Source organism: Pseudopipra pipra, chromosome 9 (genome assembly GCF_036250125.1).
Source record: "Pseudopipra pipra isolate bDixPip1 chromosome 9, bDixPip1.hap1, whole genome shotgun sequence".
Classification (NCBI taxonomy): Eukaryota; Metazoa; Chordata; class Aves; order Passeriformes; family Pipridae; genus Pseudopipra; species Pseudopipra pipra.
In genome coordinates, this window is record NC_087557.1 from 1,851,293 (window position 1) to 1,869,866 (window position 18,574).

General features: G+C 46.0%; 1 protein-coding gene across 9 annotated transcripts in view; it reads right to left on the bottom strand.

The window, feature by feature from the left end:
• HMCN1 (hemicentin 1) overlaps positions 1-18,574 on the bottom strand; it is a 161,749-nt gene that overhangs the window by 104,932 nt on the left and 38,243 nt on the right. For all 9 annotated transcript variants that reach the window (XR_010432568.1, XR_010432567.1, XM_064664038.1 and 6 more), the window contains exons 7-13: positions 17,885-18,005; positions 17,067-17,330; positions 16,666-16,810; positions 13,765-13,886; positions 8,248-8,505; positions 527-668; positions 31-158 (exon numbers count right to left, since the gene is read on the bottom strand). Coding sequence is in view for 7 of the 9 variants with exons in the window: in XM_064664038.1 (XP_064520108.1) it covers positions 31-158; positions 527-668; positions 8,248-8,505; positions 13,765-13,886; positions 16,666-16,810; positions 17,067-17,330; positions 17,885-18,005 (1,180 nt within the window). In the remaining 2 variants the exon portion in view is untranslated. The remainder of the gene's footprint in view (positions 1-30; positions 159-526; positions 669-8,247; positions 8,506-13,764; positions 13,887-16,665; positions 16,811-17,066; positions 17,331-17,884; positions 18,006-18,574) is intronic.

An 18,574-nucleotide genomic window follows, 5' to 3' on the forward strand; every position in this document is an offset into this window, starting at 1 on the left:
TAACTTCACTGCCTTGTTTCCTTCACTCACCAATGTATGTGAGGGTGGATGTCTGTCTGTCTGTCCCAGCTGAGTTACTTGCCAAGCAGCCATAAATTCCTGCATCTTTGGGAATTGCCTTCCTTATGATTAAGGTGCCTTCTGGGGTCAGTCTATACCTGGGAACACACAGGGCAACAACCAAAATGATTAAAAAGAGCAATGGTTGTATCCACACTTCCAGCAGTCACAGCAGCAAGACCAGATGGTTTATAAATAGTCTTGCTGGGTTTTTTCTCATGATAAATAATAATATCTTCCAGAGAACAGCACTACATTTTGTGAAAAGCACTTGTTTTGTAAAGAAAAAAAAAAAAAACCTCCCGAAGAACAGAACTAAAGTGTTTCTATTTTAGAGATGAGATATTTGCAATTAAAGAGTTATTAAAAGTGAAAGTTGAGGAAATAATCAGAATATTTTGGCATTATTCAAAACTTCCTTCTCACACAGGAAACGAAAAGAAATAGAGAAAACTATAACTCCCACCTGCTTGAGCCAACGATAAACATATCATTGTGTGTCCACACGACTGTTGGCTTTGGATGACCTGTTGCAGAACACCTGATGGACACCTCAGAGCCTTCTGTGAAAGTCTGGTTCTTGGGGGAAACAACAAGCCTCGGTGGTTCTAGCAAAAGAAATCAAACCCAGCAATTAAAAATGTCTGTTTAGAGAACACAGGCTACAATAACCACTTTATACCCGTTTCCAAGAAGTGACGAAGCAATCCCATGAGGGCAGAGCCCACTGTGCCTTCCCCTGGCACAGTCTCCCAAACCCCCAGCATAAAACACCTTTATCACACTGCAAGTCAGGGTTCAGGTGCCCTGGGCCCACCTGAGACGGGATTTAAAAAAGCAGCAACAATGTTAACAAATATAAGACAATGAGCAGCCTGCTCTGGTGAAGGTGTCCCTGCCCATGGCAGGGGAGTGGAACTGGGTGGTCTTCAAGGTTCCTTCCAACCCAAACCATCCTGTGATCCTTAGGCAGTGACCCCCAAAGCCGTTCCCCACGGCAGCAGCCACTTTGTCCTACGGTGCATGTGACTGTGCCTTAGTTAGAGTGGCAAGAAGGAGACTCATCCCCAGAGATAAAAACTAAGCTGAGGAATGAAACTGGCTCCTATGACATGAGTAGTATCAATCTTCCTTTGGAGCTTTGCCTTTTGCTAATCACACTCTGTATTGATCTGAATTCCTCTGGGGCTGATCATTCCTGTAGCAATCACAGGAGGAAAAGCCTGAGCCTGTCCTTTGGGAGAGTCAAAGCACACATAACCCAGGGGTACCTCATCTAGGGCTGCTCTGCACAGCTCATTTTTATTACCCTCAGAGGGAATTACACCATCCCACAGACCCAGATGGTGTTTGATATGTTTTAGTGGCTGCTAAGCAGAAGTGTGTGTAAGAGCCAGCACACACAGCCTGTTTGGATAGGTGTGGTTTAATGCATCAAGGACAAGGTGCAGGTGTGATGCTGTGCAGTGTCCAGGTGAACAGCATCCATTGTTCCAGTTCCATCTGTCATGGACAGAAACAGAGCACTACTACAAATGCCTTTGGGGAAGAATTAATACCATGTTTTTGCCTTACATTGCTGGGAGGAAGATTACTGCCCAAATTCTGTGTTGTAACACCACTTGCTTACAAAGCTGCTCACTAAAAACCACAGTGTTCTTGGCCTGGAAGAAAAACCTCCCTGCAGAAGACTCTGCTGCTCCTGGGACAGAAGCAAGGCAGGTTCTGCCTCCTTTCAGAGCACAAACTTTGGAGTTTAGCCAGCAGATTTTTAGGCAAGTGGCATTAAAACACAAAACTTGGAAAACAATCTTCCTCCTCACAATCACAGTACAGAGAAGGGGATGAATGACTGATAATGAGATATTAGATGGTTTTTCAAGTGGTCAACCATCAAATTAAAAACACAGAGAAGAACAGCAGTAGATCTCTTCCTCTTTTACAGGAAGAGGTTTATCAAGAGTAGCATAAGTTTAGGAAATACAGGTTATTAAGTCTGTAGGCATTATCAACTGAGCCACTGCTGACCCAGCAAGGAGTAGTTTTGTGTTTGAGTTTCATGACTAATTCCCAGCTGTTAGTGTCTCATGGAAACTTATCTGTCTGCCCCTAATTAAGCACATAAACCTCTCTTTGGAAGAGAAATATAATTGCTGCTTGGAGAAGACTCTTTGCTGAGTGCAGCACCTGGAGAGAACTGGCAGGACTTTATTTTCAGTCATTAACTAAACATGAGAACTTGTAAAGGATTCTGAGATCTGTAGGAGTAGTGAATGCAAACCCACACTGCTGCACTGCTAAGGAAGAAAGTCAGTAATAAACTGCAGCTGACTTGCACAGTTGCAAAACTGTAAACACACATGCAGATAATGGTTGATCATTCCCTTTCTTAAACTGATGCACAATAACCTTCCCCAAGTTTATCAGTTGTTCACTTGTAGGTTCAATAACAACTGCAGGGTCCCAAAAAGTCCCTCCTGTGTCGTGTAACAGCTCTGAAACCTCTGAGCCCCCAGAGAAAAGGCACCAGAGGAAGGCAGAGCTGTAGTTCCCCAGAAGCACCAGGACTAAATCCAGATCCAAGGGGGCAGGGAGGGGCCAGAAATGGCTGCACATTACAGAACTGTCCTTGAGTGGTTCATGATGTGCACAGATGCCTCAGCTGGTTTTATCTGGTTTGAAATCCTGCCCAGAGTCACTGGGGGTAATTCTGCAGGCTCTGGGCCCATGGAGGGTCTCCTCTCCTGCTGGGATTAGGAAACTGTCTCCAGTGGCACTCACACAGTGTGCTGTGGCACTGCTGCCCACGTGTGATATTAGCAGGTGAGAAGATAAAAGAAATCTTAATTAATACTGTATTTGTAATAAAATTAATAGAAGAAAGTCAATATACACAGCTGGAATAAGATACTGGCTAAAAACAGTGTGACCACATTTGCCACCAATTAACCATCTTGTTTTCTTGCCCAAAGGAAGGCACACAGAGGGGCTTTCCTGTATGTCAGGTCAATTGAATTTCCTTTGTTTTGTTCTCTGTATCACAGAGGTGAAGATCTGTAGACAGAAGCAGAAGCACAAGCTCCTTACAGTGTCCACCGCATTCAAAGCTGCAGAATAAAACCCTTTAAACAATACAGATCATGTGTAAAGCTTCTTAAGAGACCCCACCTGCAGAGCTGCCTCCAGCCCTGGGGAACAACAGCACAAGGACATGGAGCTGCTGGAGAGAGTCCAGAGGAGGCCCCAGAGATGCTGCCAGGGCTGGAGCCCCTCTGCTCTGGAGCCGGGCTGGGAGAGCTGGGGGGGCTTCACCTGGAGAAGAGAAGGCTCCAGGGAGAGCTGAGAGCCCCTTGCAGGGCCTAGAGGGGCTCCAGGAGAGCTGGAGAGGGACTGGGGACAAGGGATGGAAGGACAGGACACAGGGAATAGCCATTCCTTGTGGCTAAGTAGCACAACTACTTATTCACCCACTGCCGGAGGGAAGAATCAACAGTGTTTTGGTTTGGAAGGGACTCCAAATGATCCAAAGATCATTTATTCCATCCCCTGCCACAGGCAAGGACACCTTCCACTAGAGCAGGGTGCTCCAAGCCTCAGATAGCTCCAAAAACAGCCCAGAGGGAAGCACTGAAGGCACTAAGCTGCTTTTCGTTCTTAGCACAGACACCTCACATTCATTTTACTTTAAATCTGAAATAGCAACTAAAGCAGTAATATTTCAGTTTTACTCCCTTTCTTGTTTTCTCAGTGTTTAAAGAACTCAGCAGAGTATAACAACTTTCTCCTTGCCCATTATCCCAGCGTGTATCCATGGATCCAGGTGAACAACACTCACACAGAGAACTCTCAAAGCCCAACACGTTTATCTCTGTATTGTGTCTTTTCAGAGAAAAGAGCAGAGAAAATTCAGGGTTATGCCAAGGAGGTAATTCTCCTTTTGCCCTCCTGGGCAGTCTCTTCCCTGGAATTATTCCATTCTTAATGTGACTGTTCATGCAGCACTTCTGTCACCCCTTGGCTTGATAAAAGATCCCTTATCAAACTGTTATTACAGCCAAGACAATTCTTCAATGCCCAAAGGCAAACATACACTTGATTTCTGATGTGGGCAGGTGGAACACATTATAAATGTGCTTATTTCCTGCAGGTGTGGCTTAGCTGCTTCTAGCAGAGACCCCTGAATTATTTCTGTGTTCTAGCACCCAGTTGGGTGCTGAATTATTTATCACTGCCATTTGCAAGCAGGTGCTGAAAATGCCTGTCAGCTGTGATGGTGATACCAGACAGGCATTTAAACATTTGTAAATGATAAGGAAAGGAAAGGAAACCCATCCTGGTGTAGACAGAACAGTAAGTACAGCACATATGATTTTATTCCATCCATATATTGAGATAAAGAAATCCAAGTGAACGGGGTGCTGACTTCACTTCTTGTTGACCTGCTGCTGCAATTCATCATATGCCCAGATACTAAACTCAAACATCTCTACTATCACCAACCTAAACACAAGGCAAAGCTGTAGAAGGTCTACACATACACAGCTGTGGTGTAAAGGGAAAAGACAGTTGCAATCATTAAGGTAATTCCTTCCCTGGCTACTCCGACTTAAACCAGAACACGTGAAAAAGCAAGACTGGCATAAAATCACATTTACCATCACCCAAACTTCAGGGATCTGAGCTTTAAAGGTGTAGTTGAAATTCTTGAATGGGGAAGGAAACAAAAAACCCACAAACCCAGCACAAATCAGTCTCAGCATGCACACTGTTTCAGTTGAATAAAAAAGAAGCCTAAATTACTAAATTTACCCTCAAAATCATTATTACTTACATGTATGAAAGTATCAAGAACAAAAGAAGCTACCACAACGTGCCATGTTAATTCAACCTGACCAATATTCAAACAGCAAACTCATATTTCACCCACAAAGCTGCAAGAATTGGCAAAGAAAAGGTTTAAATGCTCATGGAATTGCACTCATCAGTGAGAAACAGATCACTGACAGGTTTAGAGGATCAGCAATGCTTCCCACTCCTGGCCAACCTCTAGCCTCACACAGTTGCAATATGCTCCTCCAGGCACCTGGAAAAGTAGGGAACTCCTGACAAATTCATGGCTGTTTCCACACAAGGCCAATCCCATGGGAGGACTGGAGCAGGTCACACCACAGAGATGCTGTTTCCCAACCCCCAAACTGGAGCACGTGCTCTGAGCACTCCATAAGCACCAATACTCCCTGGAATTCCTCAGAACTGCATTCCCTGACCCCCCAGTGCCCGGAGAGGCCCAGGTCCAACTGGTTGCTCTCCTGCCCGTGGCCCTGCTGCGTGGGACAGTGGTTCACAGTGGGTGCCTGGGGGTGCTGTGCTGCCCTGGGCTGGGAGCACAGGGCTGGGGACACAGGCAGCTCCCACGGCACATTCCAGGCTGTTGGCACAGCTGCTGGCACCACAGCCAGGGCAATGTCCCCTTTCAGAAACAGCAGCACCAAACCCAGCTCAAAACAAGGGGTTACTCCAACCCACTCCAGCAGGGAGAGCAGATGCCGGGCTATTTTTAGAGCCACCAGCATTTGTTCTGTGCCTCAACCCCCGTCCCAGAATGAAAATGGGGATGAAAGCAGTGTTTATTCTCTTATGATCCAAAATTCAGAGATCTACATGGAACTGTTCCAGCAATAATAAAGGGCTTCAATCTGAATTTAATTTGACATTCTGAATTACTTGCAACTACACAAAGCCCGAACCCATCTCCATCAATTAACAAGACTTCAAATTTCCCTCTTCAGCTTGTTAATAATGACAAGCCCATAAAGCTTTTGCTCTTACATCTGGCCACCCTTCACTCTTTGCTGCCAAACAGAAACTGGTTTCTGAAAACTGCTCTGGGCCCTACCAAGCACTACAAATTGTACGTGACAATCGCACAGTAAGTACCTCCAGGAATCTGAGGGAAATCATTTTGTCCAAGCAAATTAAAGTGATCACAAATAACAACAGGGCATGCAAAGCCTTTGGATACCACTCAGCTCCTGCACGAGCTCTTGGAAAGGTTGGCAGTAGATTCCTTTTTCCAAAAAAATGGAGGCAGACACTGCTGCTGAGACCCGAGTTCAGCTGCAGCTCAGCATTTCCTGCACATTTATTCTGTTCTAAGCACCTTTCATCAGAAATCAAAGAAAACACAATTCTCACCTAAGCCTGAAGTGCCCAAGAGGGTTCTCCCAGACATGTCTGAGAGCAGTACCAGCCAACATGTCATTTCCAACTATCCCCAATAATCATCATACACAGATAAGTGATTTGAAACTCAGTATTCTGCTGTGGCAGCAGTAAACTCAGCAGTACTGAGTTTACCTTTACTAGAAAAAAACTGCCAGAAGCAATTTGGTCATTGAGTTAAAGCTCCCAGCTGGCCTACAGACATCAGGGAGGAAAATCTAAATCCCAGGAAGAGATGAATGAGGGAGGAGCTGCTTCTCTTGCTGCCTTTGACATGCTTGAATGAGTGTCTTGATGGAAAAAGCCTGTAGCATTTAAAACTAAGTTTTCCAAATGTAGGGGGGTTGAGCTCTTTTCATGGCTCTTTTCCCCTCAGCCTTGTTAGAAGTTTAAGCTATTGAAATCTAAGTTAAGTTAGAAATTAAGTTATAACTCTGCTGTATTTTGTAATAAGCATGTCCTACACGTTTCATTGCACAACTACTTGTTCCCCCTTGTTAACCAATATGCTCCTCCTGTAAGAAAAACTACATCCCATTAATAAGTGTTACAACTCCACTTTTGACCTTTCTCTGTTTTGGGCACCTTAGGCCAAACAATGCCATTCAGTATTTATTTTTTCCATAATTCTAAGTTTTCCATCAGCTAACAAGTACTGAAATTAGTGCAGCAAAGTGAATGAACCAAGATACCCACTCTGTACAGAACATGATCCAGAAGAACCCGCGGGCAGAAATGCTGTAGGAATCACCTACGTGAAGGCAGAATAGTTTCCTTCCTAAAAGATTTTGATTTCCATCTCTCCTAATCCAGTGACAGACAGCTAAGGACCAAGGTTCAAACCTCCATGTGATTGAGGCAAACAAAACAAAAAAAAAACCACAAAACCATGCAGCACTTTCAAATTTTGAAAAGACTCAAACTGTAAAAGGATTTGCTGCTCCATTACAAATTACTGCCTTTATGCATATACCTTTGTGGTGGTTTGGACTTGGCTCCCCACCATGTCCCCAAGTCCACAGCAAAAACTCCCCCCCCTTTTATAAAGGAAAGGGAAGGAAGAAAAAAACCAAAAGAACCAAAATAACAGAACTAAAGCAATATATATATATATATAATAGACTTAAATACAGTCACAAAAACTACCTACGTATAAGGAAGAGAAACCCCAACACCCCAAAGAAAACCAGAAAAAAGACAGTTATACAGCCAATAGAGAGCTAGCAAACAAAAATCTTAATACCTTCCTTAAGAAAGCAGAGCCATGCCACCAGACCTCTCCCACTACACTTTTAATTTTTTTCCTGGTATGCAGCAACAGAAAAAACCTAGAAAGTGTTTGGTCTCACTCGTGCTTTTTCAGTTTTGACATTTTTTCATGGAATCCTGCAATGGTTTGGGTTGGAAGGGACCTTAAAGCTCATCCAGGGATGGGCAGGGACACCTTCCACTAGCCCAGGCTGCTCCAAGCCCCGGCCAGCCCGGCCTTGGACACTTGCAGGGCCGGTGCAGCCGCAGCCCCCCGGTCAGGCTGTCCCAGTCAGGCTGTCCCGGTCAGGCTGTCCCCCAGCCCCCGGTCAGGCTGTCCCACACCCCCCCGGTCAGGCTGTCCCACACCCCCCCGGTCAGGCTGTCCCGAACCCCCCCGGTCAGGCTGTCCCCCAGCCCCCCGTCAGGCTGTCCCGGTCAGGCTGTCCCACAGCCCCCGGTCAGGCTGTCCCACACCTCCCCCGGTCAGGCTGTCCCGAACCCCCCCGGTCAGTCTGTCCCACACCTCCCCCGGTCAGGCTGTCCCCGCAGCCCCCCCCCCGGTCAGTCTGTCCCGAACCCCCCCGGTTAGGCTGTCCCGGTCAGTCTGTCCCACACCCCCCCGGTCAGGCTGTCCCGGTCAGGCTGTCCCGGTCAGTCTGTCCCACACCCCCCCGGTCAGGCTGTCCCGGTCAGGCTGTCCCGCAGCCCCGTTACCTTGGACGCTCAGGAACACGGTGGCCGAGGCGGAGCCGCCCTCGTTGGCGGCGGTGCAGGTGTAGGGCCCGCTGTCCCCGGGCCGGGCCGGCCGCAGCTCCAGGGACAGGTTGGGCAGCAGCCGCAGCCGGCCCGGCTCGTCCCCCCCAGCCCAGCTCAGGTTGTACCGCCCGGGGCTCCGCACCAGGCACGTCAGGATGGCCCCGGCCCCGGGCACCACCGACACGTTGTGCGGGACGTGGATCACGGGCGGCGGCTCTGCGGGGAACAGAGAACAGAGTCAGGAGGGAAAAGCCTGGGGAACTTTCGATTCACTTGGGGGTTCTCGATAAACAACTTCAAGTGTGCTACAGTGTAAGATAAAAGTAATATTTTAATATTTAATTATTTACCGAATGATTTAGGGGGTTAAAATATCCAATTTAACAAATTGAGTTATTTAATAATGTAGGGTTAATACTGAGTTTCATTTCCTGTTCTGAAGCCATGGAACAGAAGCCAGGGCAGCACCCTCATTCCCTGACCCTCACATCACATCACATCACATGGGCACAGCTGGCCTCGGCCCCAGCTCTCACCTAACAGGGGATGGCAGGTCACATCCTGCAGCAGAAGATGCAGCTCTGTGCTCTTGGAGCCCCTCTTGCACTGGGGTCAGCCAAGAAGAGATCAGTGTCACCACAACAGGAGGGACAGATGACACCACCATGGGACTCCCAGTCTGATCCCCAACCCAGGTGTGACCACAGCTGGTGGCACCTGAGCCATGCACGGGGTTGTTACAGATGGTACAGGCAAAAAACACGTTCCTAGGAAGTTCTAACAGCAACAGTGAACCCAGGGAAGAGCTGCTCGATTTCGCTCCATGATGGATTCTACGAGGGAATGTGGAAGGTGAGGGTGCCTGTGCCCTTGTTTGATCAAGGACCTCATCAAATAAAGAAGGGGGGAGGTTATGAACACACTGGGCAGAGAGACAGGCTGGGCAAGAGCCAACCTTCCCCATGCTGATGGACAGGCCAGCATGGAGCCCCTGGGACAGGAAGTCTGGGGGAAGCTGGGGAACTCTGGAGATGGATGAAGGGACATGCAGGGAATGGAATCACAGAGGGGCAAAGAAAGGAGGAGGGCCTGTCACCTGTCAAACACTGCCAGGCAGTGCCTGAGCCTGCCCCTGACCACCACGGGCTGTCCTCTTATTGATGTCCCTCTGATCTCACTCCCTGTCCCTTCTCTGTGTCCTGCAAGGACAGTGTCAGCTGCTGGGGGGACTGGTGTGAGGGGACTGGGTGCCAGCTCCTCGAGGCAGAACAGGGCTGGAGGGACCTGTGGCACCGGCCACTGGAGGGACTCGGGCTCACCACCAGCTACGGGAGGGACTGGGTTCTCAGCACCGGCTGCTGGAGCCCACAACAACAACCCGGTGCAGTTCTGCTCCTTCCCCACAGGTGCCCCTGGGGGCAGGACTGGGCTCCAGAAGCCAGGCAGGAGGAATTCTCGGCTGGAGCTGCTCTAGCCTGCAGCTACTTACAACATTCTCAGCTCCACTCAAATCTTTGGGAATTTCATTCTCTCTCCCTGTCTGTATTTGATGTCGTAACTCCCACCATTTGTTATTATTTGCTCTCCACCCTGCCCATCTGTACACTGCTGTCACGCTCTCAGAAGAAAGCAGATGCAATAATTTTGTACTGGAGTTAAACTTTGAAACCACAGATGCTTAAAATAGCAGCAGTTATCCTGCTCCTCCTTGAGATATCACTGATCAAAAAGGCAACATTTCAAGAAAGAAAATAAATTATCTATGACTTTATGCATTTCCCTTAAAATATTATATATATATTCCATTTGGTTTTCCACAGACTGGTTCCTGAACAAAAAAAGCTCTGCAATAAATAATATTCTGAGGGGGATCCTTGAGCAGAAATGAGACAGCTGTAAAAGCAAGACCAAATCTTTATCAGCACACACTAAACCACAATTCTCTCAAGAAAAGCAAGGATAACAGGGAATAAAAAAAAAAAAAATCTCTATTTATTAAGGGTGAAGGTTACTCCTTCAGCGCCAGCTCAGAGCCAGCCATAAATCCCCCTCCTTGGAGATTCCTGGGGGGTCTCAGATGAGGTTCACAAGCTCTGTGTTGAGATCCCTGCACAGCACCATGTGCTGGAGTGCAGCCCTGCTGCCCTACAGACACAGCCCCCACCAGCATCACCTTAATCACCAACACTGTGTTTCACCCGTGGACAGGAGAGGCAGGAAAAGCTGCACTTGGCTATGAATGGAGCTTCTGCCCTGCACTTCTGGGTTTGGGTTGTTTGGGAGAAACAACCAGTCCTCTAATGCTCCTCCTGGGCATAGCACCAGCATGTTACATGAACCCAGGGAAGAGGGAGAGGAGGCCAGCACAGGACTGAAATCCCCAGCTCGGGGTTAACACATCCTTTGGACAACAGCAGCCTCCCACACAGCCACCCCCCAGCACTCCTTCCTGGCCCTGCAGTTAGTGCCACCCCGGCTAACGAGCCGTTTGACATTTGAAAGATTTAATGGAGTAAAACAAAGTCAAGCTCAAGTGTTTGCTTTCCCTGAAGTGAGCAGACGCTGGCCCAGCTCCAGCCCTTTCACACAGCACTTGCCAGAATGGGTCGTCTGTGCTACGCTGTCTGTCAGCTGGGTAAACCAAGGGCACTTGAAAAGATTGTTTACTTTGCTTAAAGGAGAAATTTCGAGTCATTTTCTTGCAAATATTTGTACACAAGGATTTCAAAGCATCTCACTGCAAACAGAAGAAATTGCTCATGTTTACACAGTGAGTCAGCTCCAGTCTGTCCCTCAGTGCTCTGTAAATGAGGGGATACGGGACCTTTCCCCTTACTGCTCTTGACTTTCAAGTGCTATCAACATCACTAGAAAAAAGTTAGGATTCTCTCTCAGGTTTCCCTCTGATGAGGAGCATGGTTGCAACTTCCAAACCAAGAATCTTTATGCCCACAACTCCTTGCCCTCCAAACAATAGTTTGAAATGCACATCTGGGGACAGCCCTATGTGCTTGAAGGATTTTTGCAGCCAAAATATAAAACAGTGCTCTAGAGCAAGGACTTGGGTAAGCATTGATGTTACTGTTCTGTTCTACTCACTACTTTGTGTGACTAAAAGGATGTTCCTCTCCTCAAATTCTCACTGTTTCACCACAAACTTTGCCTTGCATAGAATCAGTGATATCTCACTGGTTTCCTTGGGTTTGCTCTCACTGCAGTGAGAGGAACATGTTTGCCTGGAAAAGGGAAGGTGAAGGGTTATATACCACTCTCTTCAGCTACTGAGGGGGTGGTTTTAGGGAATATACAATTATTCCCAAGGCACAGGAGATAAATTTTAAAAAAAAGATGAGAATCTGTGGTCACAACATGCAGCAGAGGAAATTCTGACTAGACATGTAAAATATTTTCCTAGTGGGGATAGTTAAGCACTGAAGGCTGCCTGTGGAACTTGTGAAATCTCCAGCCCTGAGGACATTCAAAGACTGGTTGGACAAGTTCCTGAAAAACACAACCAAGCTGGGAAGTTAATTCTACTTTGAACTGTGGATTGGAATAGGTGGCTTGCAAAGGTCTCTCCAGCCTGAATTGCTTTGTGATTCTATAATTCATAATATTCAAACCTGTTGGAACAAGTCCAGAGAAAGCCACAGAGATGCTGCCAGGGCTGGAGCCCCTCTGCTCTGGAGCCAGGCTGGGAGAGCTGGGGGGTTCCCCTGGAGAAGAGAAGGCTCCAGGGACACCCCAGAGCCCCTTGCAGGGCCTAAAGGGGCTCCAGGAGAGCTGAGAGGGACTGGGGACAAGGGATGGAGGGACAGTACACAGGGAATGGCTTCCCACTGCCAGAGGGCAGGGATAGATGGGATAGTGGGAAGCAATTCCTGCTGTCAGGGTGGGGAGGCCCTGGCACAGGTTGCCCAGAGAAGCTGTGGCTGCCCCTGGATCCCTGGAAGTGTCCAAGGCCAGGTTGGACGGGGCTTGGAGCAACCTGGGCTGGTGGAAGGTGTCCCTGCCCATGGTGGGATGAGCTGAGCTTTGAGGTCCCTTCCCACCCAAACCATTCTGGGATGCTGTAAATCCAGGGTAACTCACCTGAAGGAGCTACCACAAGGAGACAGAAGACAAGGTAACTTGGATTTCAAGCTGTGATGTGAAACCCTGGGGCTGAATTCACACTGCTGGCTGAGCTCTGCCACCCCCACTGCCACTGTCAGTGCCACACTCAGTGCCAGTCTAGGAACAACTTAACACCTGTGGATGACCCATCTCTGAGCAGCACCAGCACAAGGCTGTATAACAAGGCCTTCAGTCACAGAAGTCATTTATCAGTTCCCCCAAACTGCATTGCAACAGTGAAAAATAAAGTGACATTTGCTCTAGTATGGGCAGGGTTTTCATGCCCCCACCCACAGGCATAAATCTGCTTTTCTTCTTAATCCTTCCTGCAGAAGATCCCCACTGCCTCCTGGGTTTATGTGTCTGTGCCTGGGGAGCACCTTGGTTGGCAGTTACTCACACTAAACTCCTCTGACAGAGTAAAGGGTTAACTTTATTCAGTGCAATCATTTAGTGCACCAAGTCTGCCAGGTCATTCACTTCTAGAAGGGAAATCCCCTCTCACTCAGCAAGTGACATATCTGTGCTTTCTGCTTTGAAACTGCTTGAACACACAAGGCACATCAACTCATACTAGTGAACGAACAGATTTACAACTAACTGGCCATTAAATTGAGATTTTTCTGAAATTAGGAACATTTTAGATTGGTGGGGTTTTTTGTTGGTTTGTTTTTTTGTTTTTTTTTTCAAAAAAGTGATTAAAATTATCTACTGGGTAAATAATGATTGGCTAGCAACCAAATACTGCTGTTTATTCAAAATTATCTTTGTGATTAGCTTGATTCATAGAATCATAAAGGTTGGAAAAGACCTCCAAGATCACCAAGCCCAATCTTTGACCAAATATCATCATATCACGAAATGTCACATCAATAAGGCCAAATTATTCCTCATGTAATTTTACTTCCTTTCTCCTTGTTATTCACTTTTAAAAGATTCCAAGGTAATAGATGAGATTTCCAACAATTTACTGAATTTTGTTTTTCTAAAATGGCAGAAATTTGAACACAGCTTTTGTAACTCCCTGTCTATCAGATAACACACACATACAGTCAAGCAAACATGTAATTGGTACAACCTGAGGCGAAAATAAGAACAACTGAAATCTGAGACTTCAGTTTCTGCTTCTACAGGTCCTATCTCTTCTGCCAGTCCAACTGACAGTGGGCACTCACCAAAACAAATCCAGTGTTGGTATTTCAAACAGGTTTGTGAATGAACATCAGCCCCCTCAAGGACACGGGTGAGAAACAAACCCATTAATTAAAAATACACTCAAACTGGGCAGGTATTTTGTTGGCTGCTCTCTGAGGGGTCCCAGCCCAGTTCTGTCCAGCAGGAGGGTGTGCTGGGACCCACCTGACACGTCCAGGAAGGTCTGTGCACGCCCCGTCCCCACGCTGCTGGAGGCCACGCACTCGTAAAAGCCCTCGTCAGACACGGCCACCTGGGCAATGTCCCAGCTCATGCTGGAGGATTCCCTGGAGGAAGAGAAGGAAAAAAAGAAGAAAAAAAATCCTGAAGGAACGAAGGGAAACATGAACTTGGCTTCCTCACTGCAGACACAGGAGAATTTCACAATAATTAAGAGGCAAAAGAGATGTTCTGATGAATCAAACTAGGTCGAGCTGTATGGATTTTAGTTAAAGACATCATATATACATTGTCAGGCTTCTTATAAAAAGCCTTTAACATGTCAGCAACTGTCACCCAGACCCCAAACCCTCTGTATTTGCTGTCACTCTCTCAGCTGCCCAGACTCTTATATTTGCTCTACCCTCAATGCCAACAATTCCCAAGCACAGCCAGTACATGGTACTGAACACATGGCTCTTACTAGCAAGGGTAGTAAGGGTTCATCCTCCCTCCTGAGCTTCCCAAACTCACAGGTACAGGAATCCAGAGAAACACCTGCTGGTTTTCCCTAAGTCCCAGCAGGGACAGAGCTGTTGGGCAGCAATACCACGTTGCTATCACATGAAATGTGAAAGCAAGAGGAGAATAAAAGTGCAACTACATTGACTGGTGGTTTCACAGGCTTCAAAACAAACACTCCTACAGCTTCTCACGATTCACACCCACGTTTTATGAACTCCTGGTGCTACAGACACACAGACAATGACATAAACGAGCCAAGCAGTGGTTCTGCAGTGTCCAGTGCTCCCCGTGGGCTGTTGCTATGGCACATAAACAACACTGATAAGCACCAAAATAGCCGTGAGAGCTTTGGCAAGGCATTGCCACATTACAGGAAAACACTACATTAGTGACCCCTTTGTTTGCCTGAATGGATTGATTTATGCAGAAGGAACAAGAGACTTGGACTATGTGAGGAAGTTCAGTCTGTAGCACCACCAGACAGACAATCCAACTACACCACAAATAAAGCAGAGAGTCTGGTGACCTGAAATGGCTCCTTCCTTGTTCCCTCTTACCTCATCCTTACTCTAGATAACCCCACATATCATACATCACATCTGGGACAGCTCCCAGTGCAATGCTGGCACAGGGACATGGCAGGGAGGGCCAATACTAAAGAATAAGGTAGTGTTTCTTCCAAATAACAAGGGAGAAACTGCTCTTTTTCATGGAAAGTATGTTAAAAGTGAGGTTAGGCAATGCCGCTCCTCCTTCCCCACTGTGCCACACACCACATGTCAGACACGGGAACAGAAGCACAGAGGGAAACGTGTCCCGAGGGGAGCAGCCTGGCCAAAGCAAGACCTGTGGTGGTGTGTTGGGAACAAACCAAACCCAGAGTGGGAGCACTGACTAACACAGCCCTCAGGGCACCGGCTCCAACAAGCACCGACTGCACACAACTCTTGCAACACGTGCTGGGGGGTAACCCAGCACCTTTCAGCACCAAGTCATAACCCACCCACATCACCTACTGCAGATGTAATCTGCTGATTGAGCTGTTTATTTGGTCAGTTGGGGAAATACAAAGATTTTAATTAACTAAATTAATTGCCTTCCTTGTCAGAATTCCAGGCATTATTTTTGCTGATTCTGACCTTTGCAGAGTCGGTGGGATCTGCCATTTATAAAACAGAATAGATTGTAAAGAACTTTAGTGCTCAGTTCTCGCTGATTTCCAGTGGAATGAGGTGCTTAGCTACTGCTCTTGGCCTCCCCTAAATCAGCCTCATCAGAAATGCACCAGGATATTAAGCAAATTCTTATTACACCACCACAGGAGGCAGAAATCTAGAAAAACAAAGCTGTTGCAATTTTACAGAAGTTTCTTCTTCCTAAACATGTTACTCATTTAAAATTAGGAATTATTATTGCAGCTGGTGTTTTCACATAGACAACCGTCATGATAGAAATATAATGTTCAGCTTGTAAACAGCTTAGTTTATGAGAAAAATGTTTTAGAATTTTGAGTAAAGATGACATCTTGTCACCAAAACAAAGTCATTCAATGAAGAGCAATAGCACAGCTCAAATCTGCATTAAACTGCTAAGCTGAACAAATCCTATATAGGACTTTACTAGTACAAGGCTTTACAAGACACTGTTAGCCAGGGCACACATCCCGTTGGCTTCCAACAACCAGAATTACAGGGTGGACTTTATGAGTATTTTAATTAACTTCTGATTTTTATTATTATTATTACTTCACTCTACAGAGAAAGAGCGCAAAGTCCTTTTTCTATACAGAAATCTGAAGAGCTTCCTGGTACATTCAGGATAAATTTTCTTATTTTGAAAGATTTTCTGAAGAGGAGAGTTTCCTCAGGTGGGTCATAGGACTTATTTCTAGGGCATCCATGAAAGGCATTGAAAATAAAACAAATCAGGGGATGTTGCAGAGTCATCTATGTATCACTGGGAGGCAGAGTGAGGGGGGTGTTTCAGAAACAAAAGCTAGTTACCAGTCTATTTTACATTACTTTTAATATAAATTTTAATATAAATTAATAATATAAATTAAAAGCATTTGCCTTCTAGACTTTTAGACTCAGTTTGTCATAATTTAGGAGCACACATCTGAGGAGGATTTTGGCCAGAACCATATAATCCCATCATATGTACAGAGTGTACACCCTCCTTTGTGTATCATATATAGGTATCTATATATTTAAATATTATAAATATTTCCATAAAATACAGCCTCCCTAAGGAATATCACCAAAAATAACAGATTGGAAGTAGTAGGATATAAGCAATATATAGCAGTAAATGATAAATAGAAATCACAAGCTATAAATATGAAATAAAACAGTATTGAGGGGAAAAAAGGTCAGTACTTACTTGAAGAACTGATCCACTCCCAGTTTTACTCCATTTCTAGTAAAACGCTGAGTAAAAGGTATAAGACTTTCCACATGGCAAGGAACAGAGCCTGGCTGTAAATAATATCCTGGAGTCTTCATGGGCATTGTAACTTTTGGAGCATCTGAGGAAAGAAAACATTCCCCAAAAAGTATACTAACAGCTTCCTGTATCTATCCTGTCTTTCCTTTTATTAAAGGGAAATTCAATTTCTGATAGATTTATAACAACATTAACTTGTCCATCATGATCTAGAGACAGGACTTGGGGAGCAAAAAGCACAGAAAGTACTTGTGCAAGTTATAAAAACATACAAGATACCCATTTTAACTGATTCAGATATGACAAATGGACATTCAGTTCAAGTTAAAATCTCTTACCAGGAGTAATGCTAGAAAATGAGACACTTGAAACCCTCTGAAAAAGATAATCATCCTTGTCATAGCCTGTTATTTTGACAAAAAAAGCTTCATCTGGTGGAATGAAGTCAGAAATATTCCAGAGTCCATAGGGCTTTCTGTCAGGGTAGTATTTCACAGGCAAGGTCTTGAGGAGTTCCCCTGTAATGCTCAGCAGTTCCAGTCGGTCTACTCTGGCTGGCAGCAGGATCCCCGTGGTATTGAGCAGCACAAAGGTAGGAATCCCTAGAAAAATAGAAACAGGCTATTTTAAGTGCTAAAGAAAATAAATAATTAAACCACAGAAGATTAAATTCCATCTGGATGGCTCACCAGCCCATGAATGCTGCATTCAGCTCCAGCCCTCAGTGACTGAGCAGGGAAAAGCTAAATTGTGCTAAGATGTGCTCTGCTTATTAACTGTCATGGGACCCAGCTGGGTTGGGGGTTAAATTACTGATTTCCAGCAGGTGTTTCTGAAATAGCAGCTTCTTTATTAACTCCTCACCCTGCCCCAGGGCTAAAGGGCTTTTCTGAAGCTCCAAAAGTAACAGAAATAGCCCTGCTGTGTCGAGGCATTTCAGAGCTAAAAATATCTGGATTTGTGTGACTTTAAAAAAACCAAGTTAACACAAAAAAATGACACAGCCTGGTAAAACAAGAACTTTGGCTGCTCTCACAGATCCAAGGCCCCTGAGAACCAACCAACAGCACCCCCAGAGTTATCACAAGTCATCAGAGAGCTGTACTTGATTTGGGGGCCAGGAAATTCTTTAGGATGGAGTAAAGTGGAAGCAAACCTTGCACTGGTCTGCTGGATGTCTTTTTGAAGTCCAGTGTTGGCTTCCTGGAGAAGCCAGCTCGGAAGTCGATGGTGCTGAGCCCTGTGATCCGGACAGAGTGCCTCCCACTGCTTGAGGTCTGCAAAAGCACAGGGAAACACCTGGGAATTAGCATTTCAGGAACTGCACAGCCCTGAGCCATCCACTGAGCATTCCTTAAAAACAAGACAGAAAGGAGGCTCGTGTCTGAAGTTGTAAGTAAAAACCACCTTTGACAAAGCCTTGCTTTCAGATCCTGGGCCCCACAATTGTGGGGTCAGCAAAAAGAGCCGGTTTTGTCTTGGGGATAAATCACAAAGAAACACGAGATCAACAACTACTCTGAACCAGCATCTGACTATTACAAAGCCTACTAGGAAAGTGTAAATGATTTAGAACTGCACAGAAAAACCGGTGTATTAAAGGTGTTTCTCTTCCCCAGCCAGGAGCTCAGCTGGAAAGCAGGGGATGCACAGGTACCTCTCACCTCTGGTCTCCACCTCGTCGTCCTGGGTGAATCAGCAAAAACCAAATCACCAACAACCCCCAGCCCTCCACCCACCCCTGAAAAGCCTGAGTTTTAGGTTGTTGGAGGGTACAGCTGCTTTGATGTGAGTCTTTTGTGTTAAAGAAGATAAATCAGAGTAATTGTCAGTTATTTTCTATGAT